At 38.4% G+C, this 16,226-nt stretch overlaps 1 protein-coding gene across 3 annotated transcripts in view; it reads right to left on the reverse strand.

The window, feature by feature from the left end:
* SVEP1 (sushi, von Willebrand factor type A, EGF and pentraxin domain containing 1) overlaps positions 1–16,226 on the reverse strand; it is a 210,617-nt gene that overhangs the window by 32,408 nt on the left and 161,983 nt on the right. For all 3 annotated transcript variants that reach the window (XM_074395151.1, XM_003925239.4, XM_074395153.1), the window contains exons 37-41: positions 14,673–15,345; positions 10,139–12,930; positions 8,703–8,928; positions 5,419–5,574; positions 87–150 (exon numbers count right to left, since the gene is read on the reverse strand). In XM_074395151.1, coding sequence (XP_074251252.1) covers positions 87–150; positions 5,419–5,574; positions 8,703–8,928; positions 10,139–12,930; positions 14,673–15,345 — 3,911 coding nt within the window. The remainder of the gene's footprint in view (positions 1–86; positions 151–5,418; positions 5,575–8,702; positions 8,929–10,138; positions 12,931–14,672; positions 15,346–16,226) is intronic.

The following is a 16,226-nucleotide window of genomic DNA, read 5'->3' on the forward strand; positions in this document are numbered from 1 at the left end:
AACAAATCTACAAAGAAAATGTAGCCACACTCTTATTTTGTGTCCTTAGTGTCATTTTGGGGGCTGCTAAGTGTCATGCAACTCACCTTTGCACGTTGCCACCCCTCCACTCCACTGTCTGTTCTCCTGGCAGACACGTTCCCTGTTCCCCTGTGAATCAATGGAGAAAGGTCATCAACAAGATCATAACTCTATAATAGAAAGATAATAAGGAAATGCAACGTAGTTTTAGCTACGGCTTTGAATCGCTCAGCACTGGAATGCTAAACAAACACATTAAAAATATATAGTTTAAGGAGTAAGTTTAGACTTTCAAAAATGTTATCAAATTGCTTCAAAATTTACACCCTGGCAGACCAGTGTAATTAAGGTACAGACTTTGCTTTAGTTTTTATTTTAAATGGCAACTAATTATAATCTGTAGCTAAGACTGACAAAGAATGCATTAGAAATGGATGGTCAAATAGTATTCTATTGTGTATGTATGTGTACATACACATATTTGTATGCATTCTTAGAATGTATGGATCATAGTACATAATAATATATGTATGTACACATACATACACAACTGAGTACTATTTGGCCATAAAAACAGATGTGATATATACACATAAGCGTGTGTGTGTGTGTGTGTATCTACATATCTATATATATTACATTTTCTTTATCCATTCATCTGTTAATGACACCCAACACTTAGGCTGACTCCATATATATCTTAGCAATTGTATATCCCATAAATGTATACAATTATGATTTGATAATCAGAAATAAGTATAAGTTTTTAAAATGCAGACCCCCAGAAACTATTTGGTTCAGATGATCTTGGCCTAGGAATATATATACTCCTTTTCTTTTTACAGCGTCTCAGGTGATTCTTGAAGAGATGACAATGAACTACACTGATTATAAGACCAGCGATTTATCAGTTATTCTCAGTTCTGGCTGCACACATAAATCACCAAGGGAACTCTGAAAAGGATACCACTGCCCCAGATTCAACCCACAGAGACATTGAATTATAATTAGTCTGAGGCGAGAGCAAGTATTTGCATTTAAAAAAAATACTGTCTGATGGAAAAATTCAAACATAAGAGAAATACTGACAGTAGAAAGAATAGTATAAGAAACTTCCATGTAGACATCACCCAGCTTACTCAAGGTCAATCTTGTTTCATCTAAGCCTTGTCCCTTCCACAAACTCACATTATTTTGAAGCAAATTCCAGACTTCAAATCATTTAACAATAATTATTTTAGTATGAATCTCTAAAAGAATGGCTTCTCTGAGCACAGAAATACTGCTAGAAAGGCTCTTTGGGGGTCACTGTATATTCAAATACAACTGGTCCTAAATCAATGGACCAGAAATGTGTCTCTCTCTAATACTGCAGTGTCATATATGGGCTTAAAACCGCTAGCCACCAAAAACCTTGTTTCTTATGATTAAATAAATACATCCTCATTACAGCGATTCCTAAATTAACCAAAAACGTAAAAAAAGATAAGAGCCCTTAAAAATTATAACAATAACATTATCACACCTTAAAAAATAACAATTTCTTAATATTAATAAAATGTCCAGTTTTCAAATTTCCAATTGTTGCATAAATTTCATAATTTATTTTTGAAATAGTTATTTTGAATTAGGACCAAATAAGATCCACACATTGGGACTAGTTTAGATTTCTGTGATGATTAATTTTATGAACAAATGTACAGAAAACAGTGGCCATTACTTTTTTTTATTTTTGAGATGAAGTTTTGCTCTGTTGCCCAGGCTGGAGTGCAGTGGTGCAATCTCCAGTGACTGCAACCTCCACCTCCCATGTTCAAGCAATTTTCCTGCCTTAGCCTCCCAAGTAGCTAGGACTACAGGTGCCCGCCACCACACCCAACTAATTTTTGTATTTTTTAGTAGAGATGGTTTCACCATGTTGGCCAGGCTGGTCCTGAACTTGTGACCTCAGGTGACCTACGTACCTCAGCCTCCCAAAGTGCTAGGATTATAAGTGTGAGCCACCGTGTCTGGCCTTGATGTGTCATTACATTTGAAGAGGTATTCATAGATAATTTACCGTTAAACTTTTGGAAACATCCTAGTGTTAACTACAAAATTGAGAGAGCGATAATAGTGATTGCTCTCACTCCAAGCTCCATGTTCGAATCACCTGAGAAATTTTGTTCTTTTTTTTTGAGATGAAAGTCTCACTCTGTTACCCAGGCTGGAGTGCAGTGGTGTGATCTTGGCTCACTGCAACCTCTACCTCTCAGGTTCAAATTATTCTCCTGCCTTAGCCTCCGGAGTAGCTAGGGCTACAAGTGCCCACCACCACGCCCGGCTAACTTTTCTATTTTTAGCAGAGACGGGGATTCACCATCTCGGCCAGGACGGTCTCAAACTCCTGACCTTGTGATTCATCTGCCTTGGCCTCCCAAAGTGCTGGGATTACAGGTGTGAGCCACTGCACCCAGCCAACCTGAGAAACTCTTTACAAATATAGATGTCCAGTTAACCTGAGTAGGCAAAGAGGTGCCCAGCTTAAACACCGCTACTGGATGTGTCTGTGAGGATGTGTCTCAATTAGATTAGCATTTAAATTGGTGGACCAGGTAAAGTAGATTGCCCTGCCCAATGTGGGGGCGCATCTTCCAAAACGCTGAGGGACCAAATAGAACAAAGTATGGAAGAAGGAGGAAATGGCCCTTTTTTTCTTCCTCACTACTTGGGTTGGGACTCAATCTCTTCCTCTGTCTTCAGACTGGGGTTTATATCATCAGCTTACTTAGTTCGCAGACCTTTGAACTTGGAATGACTTATACCACCAGCTTCTCAGGGTCTCTGGTTTGCAGATGAAAGATCCTGGGATTTAGTCTCCATTAACATGTGAGCCAGTTCCTCATAATCAATCAATCAATCTCTCTCTCTCTCTCTCTCTCTCTCTCTCTCTCTCTCTCTCTCTCTCTCACATCTACTGTTTGGTTAGCTAGTCAAACAGTACTAAAAAGAAAATTCTTCCTCTTGACTTGTCTGTTTTCAAAATAATGAGATTATTCATAAGCATCCTTTAAGTTTGCAAGCTTTTAAAGTATAATTATAAGCCTCGTGTCATTTATGATCTATCTGATGTGGTTCAGTCCATTGAAATTATTACCCTTATTAATGCTAAAATGGTCTTATCTTGACCTGCGGGAGCCTTGTCCAGTGGCTTCTGAATCCTGTTGACATGTAGTCTTTGATAGGTTTCCTGCTATTTTGTGTGTCAAGAGTTTTCAGGCAATATGTTACATTTCTTGCCCCAGACCTGGAATTGATAATTTCTCCAAGTAACTGGACATCAATATTTTAAAAAAGTTTCTCAAGTGATTCTAACACATATAATAGCTTGGAGTGAGAGCAATCACTATTGCACCTTTCTCAATTTTTTAGTTAATACATATTTCCAAAAATTTTAAAATTATCTACTTTAAATTTAATGACAATCACTTTGCTGTATATTTGTTCATACTTCCATATTACTTTTCTTTTTAATAAATTGCAAGATTAATATTCTTGCATGAAGAACAATGAGGTTTCAAAAACAGGAAACACTCCAGTTGCAATCACCATTACATTTTTTTTTTTTTTAAACCTTTTGGCCGGGTGTGGTGGCTCATGCCTGTAATCCCAGCACTTTGGGAGGCCAAGGCCAACAGATCATAAGGTCAAGAGATCGAGACCATCCTGGCCAACATGGTGAAACCCCATCTCTACTAAAAATACAAAAAAATTAGCTGGGCTTGGTGGCACGCACCTGTAGTTCCAGCTACTTGGGAGGCTGAGGCAGGAGAATTGCTTGAACATGGGAGGCAGAGGTTGCAGTGAGCTGAGTTCACACCACTGCACTCCAGCCTGGTGCCTGGTGATGGAGTGAGACTCTGTCTCAAAATAAATAAATAAATAAATAAATAAATAAATAAATAAATAAATAAAACACCTTTTGTGGAAATAAAGCAAGATACATATAAGCCTGGTCCCAGATTGCATATACCTATCTTATGATAATTCTTTGACTGCATGGTCAGAAAATAATGGGACATACGAAACATTTAACAGATAACTAAATACTTTTTTTTTTTTTTTGAGACAGGGTTTTCACTCCTGTGACCAAGACTACAGTGCAATGGTGCCATATCGGCTCACTGCAACCTCTGCCTCCTGGGCTCAAGCAATCCTCCTGCCTCAGCCTTCTGAATAGCTGGGACTACAGGCACATGCCATCATGCCTGGACAATTTCTGTATTTTTTGTAGAGGCAGGGTCTTACTATGTTGCCCAGGCTGGTCTTGAACTCTGAGCTCAAGTGATCCACCCTCGTTGGCCTCCCAAAGTGCTGGGATTACAGGTGTGCACCACCACATCCAGCCAAAACCTACCTTTAAATGCCATTATAACAATAAAAAAGTTTCTGAAAAACTGAATGACAATATTATGTAATGTAAAATAGGTCATTTAAGTTTCAAGTTTGGTGATATGGTAATGCTTTCAACAAAACTGACTGATTACCTAGCTCTCCTGCTAAAGTAAACAGAGACCAGGTGCTGCAGAGGGGATTTTTAATACTACAAACCAAGAGCTGTCTCAAGAATAAGTTGATACTAGCTAAACTGCTCTGAGCTTTTTTCAAGCCAGATTTGCATACAGGAACTTGGCATCTCAATGCCAAGGTATATGAGCACATTGTTTGAGGAAATCCTGGCTTTGCATTCCTAAATCTTTGTGGTTACCTCTCCATGGTGACTGGTGGACTTCCCTGTTGCAGAATATGATTATCAGCAAGTTGAAACCCAGGTTTAAATGGTCAATTGACGTCACAGTATCTGTCTTATGGTTTGCAAACTTACTTTCTCTTCCTTACATGGATTTGATGTTTCTTATTTGAGTTATATTTTGTTATTTTTTTTTCTTTGAGACAGTCTAACGCTTGCCACCCAGGCTGGAGTGCAGTGGTGCAATCTCAGCTCTCTGCAACCTCTGCCTCCCTGGTTCAAGCAATTCTCTTGCCTCAGCTTCCCAAGTAGCTGGAATTACAGGGACCCACCACCATGCTCAGCTAATTTTTGTATTTTTAGTAGAGCCAGGGTTTCACCATGTTGGCCAGACCAGTCTTGAATTCCTGACCTCAAGTGATCCACCCACCTTGGCCTCCCAAAGTGTTAGGATTACGGGTGTGAGCCACTGGACCTGGCTTATTTTGCTTTTTAAAATTCTAAGTTGCCTTAAATATTTCTTGAAAAATATTAGAGTATAAGAAAACAAAGTATAATAGAATCTTTTGGGACCAAAGTCAATGAAACAAATTTGTGCTAATACTGAACGTATCCCCAGGTATGCTGGAAAAACAAATTAATTCTTGTTAAACAATTGGTTCACTTACCTCTAGTTCATAGCCAGGTTCACACTGATAAATAATCGTGCTTTCAAAGCTGTATTTGCTGCCAACCACAAATCCATGTTCCGGACTTTCAGGTTTCCCACAAGAAACTGGAGTGCAGGATTCATCAGAAAATGGTGGCTCCCAGGTTCCATCAAGCTAAGTAACAAATAACAAAATGTAAGTTACATTTGGAAGTTAATACATATGAATGAAGAAATTTGCAAATATTGGTTACTTGCAGAATAATCTCCAAAATGATAGTCAAAAGCATCTAGAGTTTGGTCCTACTTTTGCTACTTATTATCTGTGACCTTAAAAAATACATTTTAATTATTAGGTGGCCTTAATATTCACCCATAGACAATTTTAGACATTTCTTAAGCCCATAAAACAAGCATTTTCTTCCTAATAGAATCTATTCAGAAAACACGAACAACAAGAAGTATGTTTTCATTATAATGCATGAGGACTGGATGTTAATACAAATATTCTATGACTTCTATAAATGCACTCAAATTTCACATGATTCCGTATTTTATAAAGTTTATGAGAAAGCAAATTTTAGGCATACTACTCAAAGTTTAAAGTTTAAGAAAATCAGCTTCCTTTTCTACATTCCAATATAAATTCTTGAAAACATTTTATCACATATTTTTAAAGGGATCATGTAGAAAAAAAATTACATATATGTATATAAAATTGTATATCTATGTAAAGAAACAATAATAAAGAATTTTATAAATAATAAATGATTGAAATAAAAATAACCAAAATAAATTCCAGATATAGCAAAAGAAAACAATAAAGCTTTTAACCCAGAAAGATTTCTGCAAAAAAAAATTAAGGCAGTAATTACAGTATTGAAAAATTAAATGCAACATATATACTAGGAAAATGGTTAATCTTATAAATGTTATATATATTATATATATCACATATATAATATACATAAAAGATACATATCATATATATGTACATATATATATATATATATATATATATATATACACACACACATACACACATATAAAAGATTTAACATTTTTCAGCCTGTTAGTTGGGTAAGGTGAGGCATACACAGATATATTTCTTAAAGATATATCTCTTGAAGATTATTATTCTGTTGCTAATATTTTTGTTTTCTTTGAGGAAATACATATGAATTGGATAACAGTTTTAAACAGGATTTGAGGCTAAACCCTCATTCTACATATAAATAAAAAGTAATTTTGTATATATGCCTGCTTCATGGTTAACCATTTTCCTAGTATATGTGTTGCATTTAGTTTTTCAATACTGCAAGTAATACCTTAATACATTGTTGTTGTTGTTGTTTTGCAGAAATCTTTCTGGGTATTATAACACCAATAACTGTTAAAAGCTATATATTATTGTTTTATTTTGCTATATCTGAAATTTGCTTTGGTTATTTTTACTTTTAATCATTTATTAATTATTTTTCTCTAGAGATTTGTGATGACTCCTTTATCAGAATCTGCTTCTGACTCATTACTTCTGTTCTATTCATTTTTACTCCTATGTAACTTGACATGAATACTACACTAAGAGTTTTGTACTTCTGTGATATGTTTTAGTTTCTGGAGAGACTGGTCCTCTTTCAGAATTCTTTTTTCAAAATTTATATTGATCTCCTTATCCATTTGTTTATTTTATGAACTACAGAATCATTTTGTCACATTACAATAAAATACTCCTAGGCACTGAACATAGTTTTACACAATTTATGCTTTTAAATACTTAAAAAGGGTCTATTCTACTTTTCATACTAAAAATTTAAACCAAAACCCAGTTGAGCAAAAGAGGGGTCATACTATATGTGAAGAAGTTAATGAAGGTTGTCAGAAGTAAATTATTGACTTAAAAAAAGCTTAGTATCTTTTTAAGCCAGTATCACTGAGTCCTCCAGGGCTCATAGGGGGACCACCCAGTTGTCTACACACCCAACCTGGAGAACATCAATTTGATGTTCCTAATTGGGGCAGAACTTTGCGTCAGATAGCCCAGAGTCTTAGATAAAGTTTTCTCCCAAACGTCTTCAGCACTGTGTCTAAAACAGACCATCGGGAACCACACAAATTTTGAGGGCATGGGAACTTGGGCAGTCATTTGACTTGTTCCCCGTAATGTTGCTGCTTTTAGGTTTGGCATTGACAAATCATTGAGAATGCATGATTTATAAACGGAAAACTGGGAAAAGGGAATCGTTCTTGAGGCCCTACTATATGTCAGGCAAGTACTAGCCATTCTATTAAATTAAGTTATTTAATCCTTTCAATTATCACAGATTTACAAAGAAAGAAAATAAGCTGGAGGAATATAAGGTCATAGAACCTATAAATATTTCAGATGGAATTTAAACAAAAAAGGATGCTTGAAGTGAAAGTCTGCTATACTATGCCACATTCCTCTGCTTTCAGTCCCTCCACACCAATCCCAACTCCAACAAGAGTGCACTGATGACATATTTTAATTTTGTTTCCCTGGTATATCTTATGGAAGTTAGGAGAAGGGGGCTGTGCTAGGGAAGTCTGCTATTTATGGTGCCAATTCCCATTTTTAAACTAAAAGTGCCAAAAGTAGGTAAAATGCTAAAATATCTATAACAAGGCACTCATAACAAATGAATCATAAATCTTATGTACAAAAGAATGTCTATGCATAGAAATAAGCCATAGGTTATGCCCAGTATGATTGCAGTTTTAGTGGAAAGACCAAAGGTTGCAGAAGCAGGCACTTTCCTCCACTATTTACCTAGTTTCTCACCAACAATACAAGATATATGTTATTATACACTTTTATTTTCAAATAAGGAAACCAAAGCTCAAAAAATTTAAGCAACTTTCTTAAAATTACTACTTGCAAGTAGCAAAGAGCAGAGAGAGGATTTCACACCAATTATCTGTCTGCTTCTGCAAACTTTTACCTTTCCACTAAAACTGAAAACGCTGGGCATAGCCCATTGCTGATTTCTACACAAAGACCCTCTTTTAAGAATAAGATTTGTGATCAATTTTTTATAAATACATTGTTACAGATATCTTAATATTTTACCTAACTTTGGAACTTTCTTAGTTTAAAGTGGGAATATGGCAGAAAAAAGGTACATTTTATTATATTTCTATCAAGAAATTTCTCAAATCCTTGGACATGAATGAGAACTTGAGACATTTTTTTTTCTTTTGGGGATTACTATTACAGATACTGCTTGCTTGGCAATATTGTATATATAGGAGTTACACATTCTAATTAAGACAGAATCTTACCTGACATACTGATATGTTAACTCCCTCGAAGGTATACCCTTCTTCACATGACACAGAGACTTGCCTATTCACACTGAAATCGTCCCCATGAACAAGTATACGTGTTATGTTTTCTGGCAGAGGACATTTCTTAGGACTGCACGAGATACTCTCGGGGAACCATCGACCATCTTTCTGACAGGTGAATGTATCTATATCTGTATCCATTGTATAACCTTCCAGACATCTGCAATGGAAATGCAAAAGAAAGAAAGTAAGTGCCTTAAAAAAAAAAGTAGTTTCTTAGGTTTCTGACCAATTCTTGGATTTAGGAAGCCGCTACAAGGCTCAATAGACAATTTGCGCAATATATCAAAATTGATTCTACTGTCAGATGCATGGCATTGCCATGCAAAAACACCAGTATAACAATAACAACCAGTTAAGCTGGGTGTGGTGGCTCACACCTGTAATCCCTGCACTTCGGGAGGCTAAGGCAGGAGGATCACTTGAGTCCAGGAATTTGAGACCAGGCTAGGCCATATAGTGAGACTTCGTCTTTATAAAAAATAAACAAAATTAGCTAGGCATGGTGGCATATGCCTGTAGTGTCAGCTACTTGGGAGGCAGAAGTGAGAGAATTGCTAGAGCCTAGGAGGTTGAGGCTGCAGTGAGCCAAGAACCTGCCACTGCACTCCAGCCTGGGTAACAGAGTGAGACTATGACTCAAGAAACCAAAAAACAAAAACCAATAACTATATCAGTTCTCAGTTATCCACATGAAAGATTAGCCAAGACTAAAGTTACTTTAAGTGTTTTTGATGTTATTTATCTTATTGTGCATAATATTATTGAATTCATTTTTATTCTGTAAACAGCTAACAGTTCAGGAAATTCTAGGCAAAGTCCAAAATGAACTCAGATACTAGTAGGAATACAGCATAGTTAATATTTATTATCACTATCTACTTTGTGCTAAGTATTGTTCTAGGTCCTTTACATACAATATTTCTTTTAATCCTGATTATTTGGCAGGATCATGGCCTGAATTCTTCAGTTTTTTTCTGCCATATATCCCCAACATTTGCATGTGTAAATATAACCACAAAGTTATAATTATAAAGAAATTTATTATCATGTTTATAAAACAGCTTCATGATTCCTGAGCTGTTCAAGCTAGCTAGAAGATCTTGCTGTTTCACAAAGCTCAACAGAATATGATAGTCATGATAATTACATTAGAAACATTTCTGAAAAAAGTATCAATTTATTTTTATAGTTGGTGGATTTCTACATAATTGTGGGTAGAATAAAGCCAAACGTTAAAAACACTAGTGTTTGGAGAGCAGTTCAGAGATGATGTTTTCTTCCCAATCATCAAAATTTTTGATCTGTCATATTTCATTTTATAATCCTCCTGCCTGCATCCCTTGGCAACTCTAGAGCCATGATCTTACCTGAGTTTCACTTTACTTTCATAGGTGTGTGCCTCTCCAGTTGCTACTGCATTGGTGACAGATGGTGGGGGTCCACAGGTCAAGGGCTCACAGACTGGATAAGGCTGGCTCCATACCCCTTTCTCTGTACAAATCAGATCTGAACTGCCTTGTATGACATATCCAGACTTGCAACTGTAAGTGATCACATTTTCCTTCCAAGAGCTGCTCTCACTGATGAATGCATTTGGTATCATTGGAAGAGAACCACAAGAAGTGTGTTCACAGTGGGGGAACCCAGAGCTCCACTGGCCATTGGCTTCACAGGTGATTTCAGAAAGTCCTAGGAGCTTGAAGCCTTTGAAGCACTGAATCTGGGCTGCCTTTCCACAGTCAAAATCTGTCCCATTGACAGTTCCATATTGAATTATGGGTGTGGAGCATCTGCAAGGCAGGCAGGAAGGTGAGGGGCCACTCCAGGAGCCATTGGAGAGACATATTCTTGAAGAATTTCCATGGAGCTTATAACCAGGAAAGCACTGATACTGTATATGGCCCCCATGAATAAAAGAAAAACCATTAGGGAAGCCATGGGCAAGATCTTCAGGAGGTCCACAGTTGACTGGTTTACAGAGGGGAACCTCTGCATCCCAGTTGCCATCTGACTGACAGGTGAGTTTTGGAGCACCATGCAACATGTAGCCCTCGTGACAGTGGAATGCCACTTCCTTCATGAAGCCATAGTCCAGGCCTTCCATCACCCCATCTGCCAATTGTGGTGGGGTCGCACATCTGACAGGTACACAGTTGGGAGTGGCTTCACTCCAACTTCCATTGGCAAGACAAACCCGGCTTCTGGCTCCCTCAAGCAAGAACCCTTCATTGCAGGTGTATTCAATCTCTTTTTGGAATGTGTACTCGTCTCCTCTCACCTGGCAATTGGCTGGGACTGGGGGTGAACCGCAGTCCACAGGAATGCAGATGGGCTCATCCTCATCCCAGCTTTTGTCATCTTGGCATGTTCTCCTCTCAGTGCCATTCAGCACATATCCGGGGTCACACTCATAGTACAATGTGCTCAGGTATGTGTAGTTGCTTCCTTTAATGGATCCATTCGTGACTGGATTTGGCTTTTTGCATGAAATGGCTTCACAGTGTGGGGAAGCACCACTCCAGTTCCCATTCTGTAGACAAAGCCTTAAGTCGGAGCCTACTAGAATGTGTCCAGGTTTACAGCTATACTGCACAGCACTTCCCATGCTAGTCTCTGTAAAACGTAAAAAGCCATTTTCAGGAGCAATAGGCAAGTCACAGTCAATTGAAATACAGGAAGGTGCACTGCCATTCCAAGTTCCATCTTCCTGGCAGATCAGCACAGGGTTCCCCAGAAGTTCATATCCTGGATGACAGGTGCATGAAACTATGGTGCCATAAAGAAAGTTTGATGAATGTGTGGCAGGAGGTTCCTTTGTAATTTCCCAGGTTTTAGCCACTGCTCCCAAATGATAAGGAGGGTGAGGAGTCAGATACGAAACTTCCATCATGTCGTCTTCTTGCTCAGAATATCTCTGGCCATCTTTGACTTTAGTACAGTCTCCAAAATCTATATGAGGAGGGAGGCCACAGTCTATGGGCACACATGTTGGGACGGAACTTGACCATCCTGACTCTTCACAGATCTGCATGGCCCGACCAGTCACCTGAAATCCAGGGAAGCAGCTATAGATGATCATGGCACCATAGCTGTAATCTGAACCTTCTACAAAACCATTTTCAATGGGTGGTGGGGAATCACAGCGGATGGCATTGCAAGTTGGGGCGTCGACATCCCACTCACCTGTCTCTAAACAGGTCAGTGCATTGGGACCTTCGAGCCAAAAGCCTTGGTTGCAAGAGTATGTAACGGTCTGTCCATAGTGTAGGTTTGTGTAAGATAATTTCCCATTCAAAATCTCCTTGGGTTTCAGGCACTCAATGGGTTTACATGTTGGTTTTCCTCCAAGCCAGTGACCATTTTCTCCACAAAGGGTGGTAGCATTTCCCACCAATTCAAAGCCTGGCTTGCAGGTATAGAGAGCCGTACTGAGATAGGTAATACCTTGTACATCAAGGATTCCATTGGGGATTTCTTCAGGTTGGGGACACTCTACTGGAACACATTCTGGCAGTGGAGAGCTCCAGGTGCCATCAGCTTGGCAGAGGGTGGTAGAATTTCCTCTTAGAAAAAACCCATTGACACAAGAATACTTGGCAGTACTTCCAAAATGAAGATCAGAAGAAGAAGCAGGAACACCAAAGGAAATTAGGGGAGGTGGGGTACAAAGAACCATCTTACAAACAGGGAAAGAGTCATTCCATTGCTGAGATGGCAAGCATTTCAGGACCGAGGGGCCTTGTAGGACATGACCTTCTTTACAGGAAAATACCACGACTCCTACCTCAGTGGTCACCTCCTTCAATACTAGCTGGTTTTCCAAGAAGGGTGGCTCTGGGCACTTGGCAGGCATGCACTTTGGGTTTGGCTTTTTATTCCATTTGCCAGATTTCTGACATGTCCAAGAACTGTCACCAACAAGCTCATAACCCTCATTACAGAAAAACTGAACCTTGGACCCTACTTCAAAATTTTCTCCTTTCATGAAGCCATTCTGGATGGGGGGAGGTTTTCCACAGTTGAGAGGAACGCACATCACAGGGGATTCACTGTGCCAGTGGCGATTGGCTTGGCAGACAAATACAGGACTTCCAACCGACATGTAGCCAGGATTACACTGATACCTCGCTTCACTCTCAAAGATCCTGCCAGTTGTATGCTGTGCAATAGGAAGAAAGCAAGTCAGTTAGATTTGTACAACAGATGATGGAGTTAACGAAATCCTTGGATAATGAAAAAGAACAAAACTAAAAGGCCTACATTAAAATGAATCAATCAGGATATAAGCAAATAATGATTTATGCCATAGCTTTTCCAATAGGTCCATTCTATTTTTTTAATAAGTGAAAATGACAGGAGAAAGTCGAATTCATCTGGGCATGATGGCTCATACCTACCATCCCAGCACTCTGGGAGACCAAGGTGGGAGGATCACTTGAGGTCAGGATTTTGAGACCAGCCTAGTCAACATGGTGAAACCCATACAAAAATTAGCGAGGCATGGTGGTGTGTGCCTGTAATCCTAGATATTTGGGAGGCTGAGAGAGGAGAATTGCTTGAACCCAGGAGGCAAAAGTTGCAGTGAGCCAAGATTGTGCCACTGCACTCCAGCCTGGGAGACAGAACAAGACTTCGTCAGAAAAGAAGAAAAAGAGAGAGAAAAGGAAAGGGAATGGGAAAGGAAAAAGGAAAGGGAGAGGAAAAAGAAGGAAAAGGGAGAGAAAATATAAAAAGGAAAGAGAAAGGAAGGAAAAGGAAGCATGACAAGTAATCCCCACTGCAGAAATGTTTATCACACGTTGAGACCATAACAAGTAAAAGATCAGTCATCTACATATCGGTTGATGAATTGATGAGGCAATACTAAAAATGATAAATTAGTAAGTTCAAAAAAAAATTTCTGCCCAAAGAAATACTAATAAAGAAGTATAAAAACCATAAATGTGTATTTGTTAATGTTGTTAGATCATAAATAGGCAAATAAAATGTTTTATGGGTATGTCCTAACAATACTATCAAAGTTTTGTTTATATTCTTACTACATTTTAAAAAAATTGCTGCTATAACACAACAGAAAATAAAAAACATTGTCTTTTAAAACAAAAAATATTCATAATCTCAAAATTCAAATGCATGTAATACAACAGGTCATAAAAACAAAATCATTGTATTTATGTATTGCTTGTGTGTCTCCCATGCATGAAAACACCATGCCATACAGAGCTGATCTTTGTTGTTAAATGCCAGCTTGCTGATTCTCAGAACTGTACCTGGTACGAAGTAGGAGCTCTAGAAATATTTATTAATAAATGAACACCTCTTGTACTCTATGCTCCCTTCCAAGGAAAAGCTTCTAAGTCTAAGTGAAAGCCTTACATAAAAGGCTTTTTCTGTTTTGTTATTTCGAAAATAAGGAAAAAACCGTTGTACCGTGTTTATATGTGGCTTTTAAAAAAGTGTTTATAATTAGAATATGGTCCATTTCAAATGGCCCCTGATTTGGGGAAATAGATTCTCAGTCGTCACTACCTGTAGAATTTAGACATTTCTGTTTTTCAATGATTAATTTGTTCATTGCCCCTGCTTCTGAATAGTGGGTTAGTCACAATGGGCTGACCCTGTCAGTGATGAAAGCCACAGACTATTTGCTAATTAGTCTCTTACCTCCAGAACGTGATTGATTCACAACCCTAGGCAGATGAATTAATTCATCAAAATATGAGTTAATTATGAAAATGTTAAAAGTATTGTCATAATTCTTCATTAGTGATCATGGTAAATTTCAGTTTCCATGCCTTAGTGAACTTGGCAGATTTTGGACTCAATTATCTATTTTGTTTATGTACTGATGGGCCCTGTAAGTGACAAAAGCCCTGGACCATTTGCTAACTAGTCTCTTACCTCCAGAAAGCCATTCTCAATCTTAGGTGGTTCACCACAAGATACTGGGTGACAAGTGGGTATGGGGCTGCTCCACTGCCCTGTGGCTTCACAGGTGCTCTTCTTTTCCCCTTTGATATAGAATCCCTTGTTGCAGCTGTAAGCCACCATGGCTCCAAAACTGTAGTTTGATCCACTTGCATAGCCATTCATGATGCTTGGTGGTTCTCCACACCGCACGGGGATGCACTGGATGGACATGGGGGAAGGGTTCCACTGCCCACCTCTCATACATTCAATCTTTGCTGAGGTATTCAGTATGAAGCCTTCCGCGCATTTAAAGCTCACAACTGAGCCAGCTGCAAATTTTGATTTGCTCGCAGATTCCAAGATGCTGTAGGAAACCAATGGAGGTTTTTCACAGAAATGAGCTATACAACGGGGCATATCTTGACCCTCTGGGGGAACCCATTTGCCCTGGGCATTGCAGAGGAGCTGGGAATTGTCTGCTAGGCTGTAACCATCAGAGCAGTAGTAGAATGCAATGTCTCCAAATAGCCGATGGGCTGTCTCTGGAGAGGCGTGGTCCACATTGGGTGGCTCATCACAGGAGACAGCCAAGCACTGCTGGTCACTGCCACTCCACTTGCCGTTGGCCAGGCATTCAATGGTGTTAGGACCAGCAAGAGTATAGCTATGAGATTGGGAAGAAAGAAATAATAACTAAGCATAACATTTGAGAAAAAGTGTGTCTTCTTATTCTATTTTTTAATCTTTCCCACTATGACTTTATATTTATCTTTAAAATACTATTTACTCTTTGAATATTGAGCTGATTGATTAAATGACTTTTAATCAAGATATGTCAATACATTGCAATAGTAATATTAATGTTTGTTCAGAAACAAACATTAATTTTATTTTTTTAAATCTTTCCAACAATGACTTTATCTTTAAAATAATTTTGACTCTTTTAAAATGTTGAGCTTATTGATCAAATGACTTTCATTTGAGATATGGCAATACATTGTGATATTAACATTTGTTCAGAAAGGGAAATGGATTTAAGATTTTTGCCATTTAAGGATCTCTAATAATTGATATACATTAAAATAAATAAAACAGGAGTAAGCTATACAGTGGTTTGACTCAATTTAAAATTGGAAGTCTGCCTTTAAATTGTTTTAGTTTGTTGGTTTTAGCACTCGTCTTTATTGTTGGTTCTTTTTTTTTTTTTTTTTTTTTTTTTTTTGAGACAGAGTTTCACTCTTGTTACCCAGGCTGGAGTGCAATGGCACGATCTCGGCTCACCGCAACCTCCGCCTCCTGGGCTCAGGCAATTCTCCTGCCTCAGCCTCCCGAGTAGCTGGGATTACAGGCACGCGCCACCATGCCCAGCTAATTTTTTGTATTTTTAATAGAGAAGGGGTTTCACCATGTTGACCAGGATGGTCTCGATCTCTTGACCTCGTGATCCACCCGCCTCGGCCTCCCAAAGTGCTGGGATTACAGGCTTGAGCCACCGCGCCTGGCTATTGTTGGTTCTTAAGCTACAGCTTACAATGCCATATTTAG

The sequence above is a fragment of the Saimiri boliviensis genome, chromosome 2 (assembly GCF_048565385.1).
Source record: "Saimiri boliviensis isolate mSaiBol1 chromosome 2, mSaiBol1.pri, whole genome shotgun sequence".
Classification (NCBI taxonomy): domain Eukaryota; kingdom Metazoa; phylum Chordata; class Mammalia; order Primates; family Cebidae; genus Saimiri; species Saimiri boliviensis.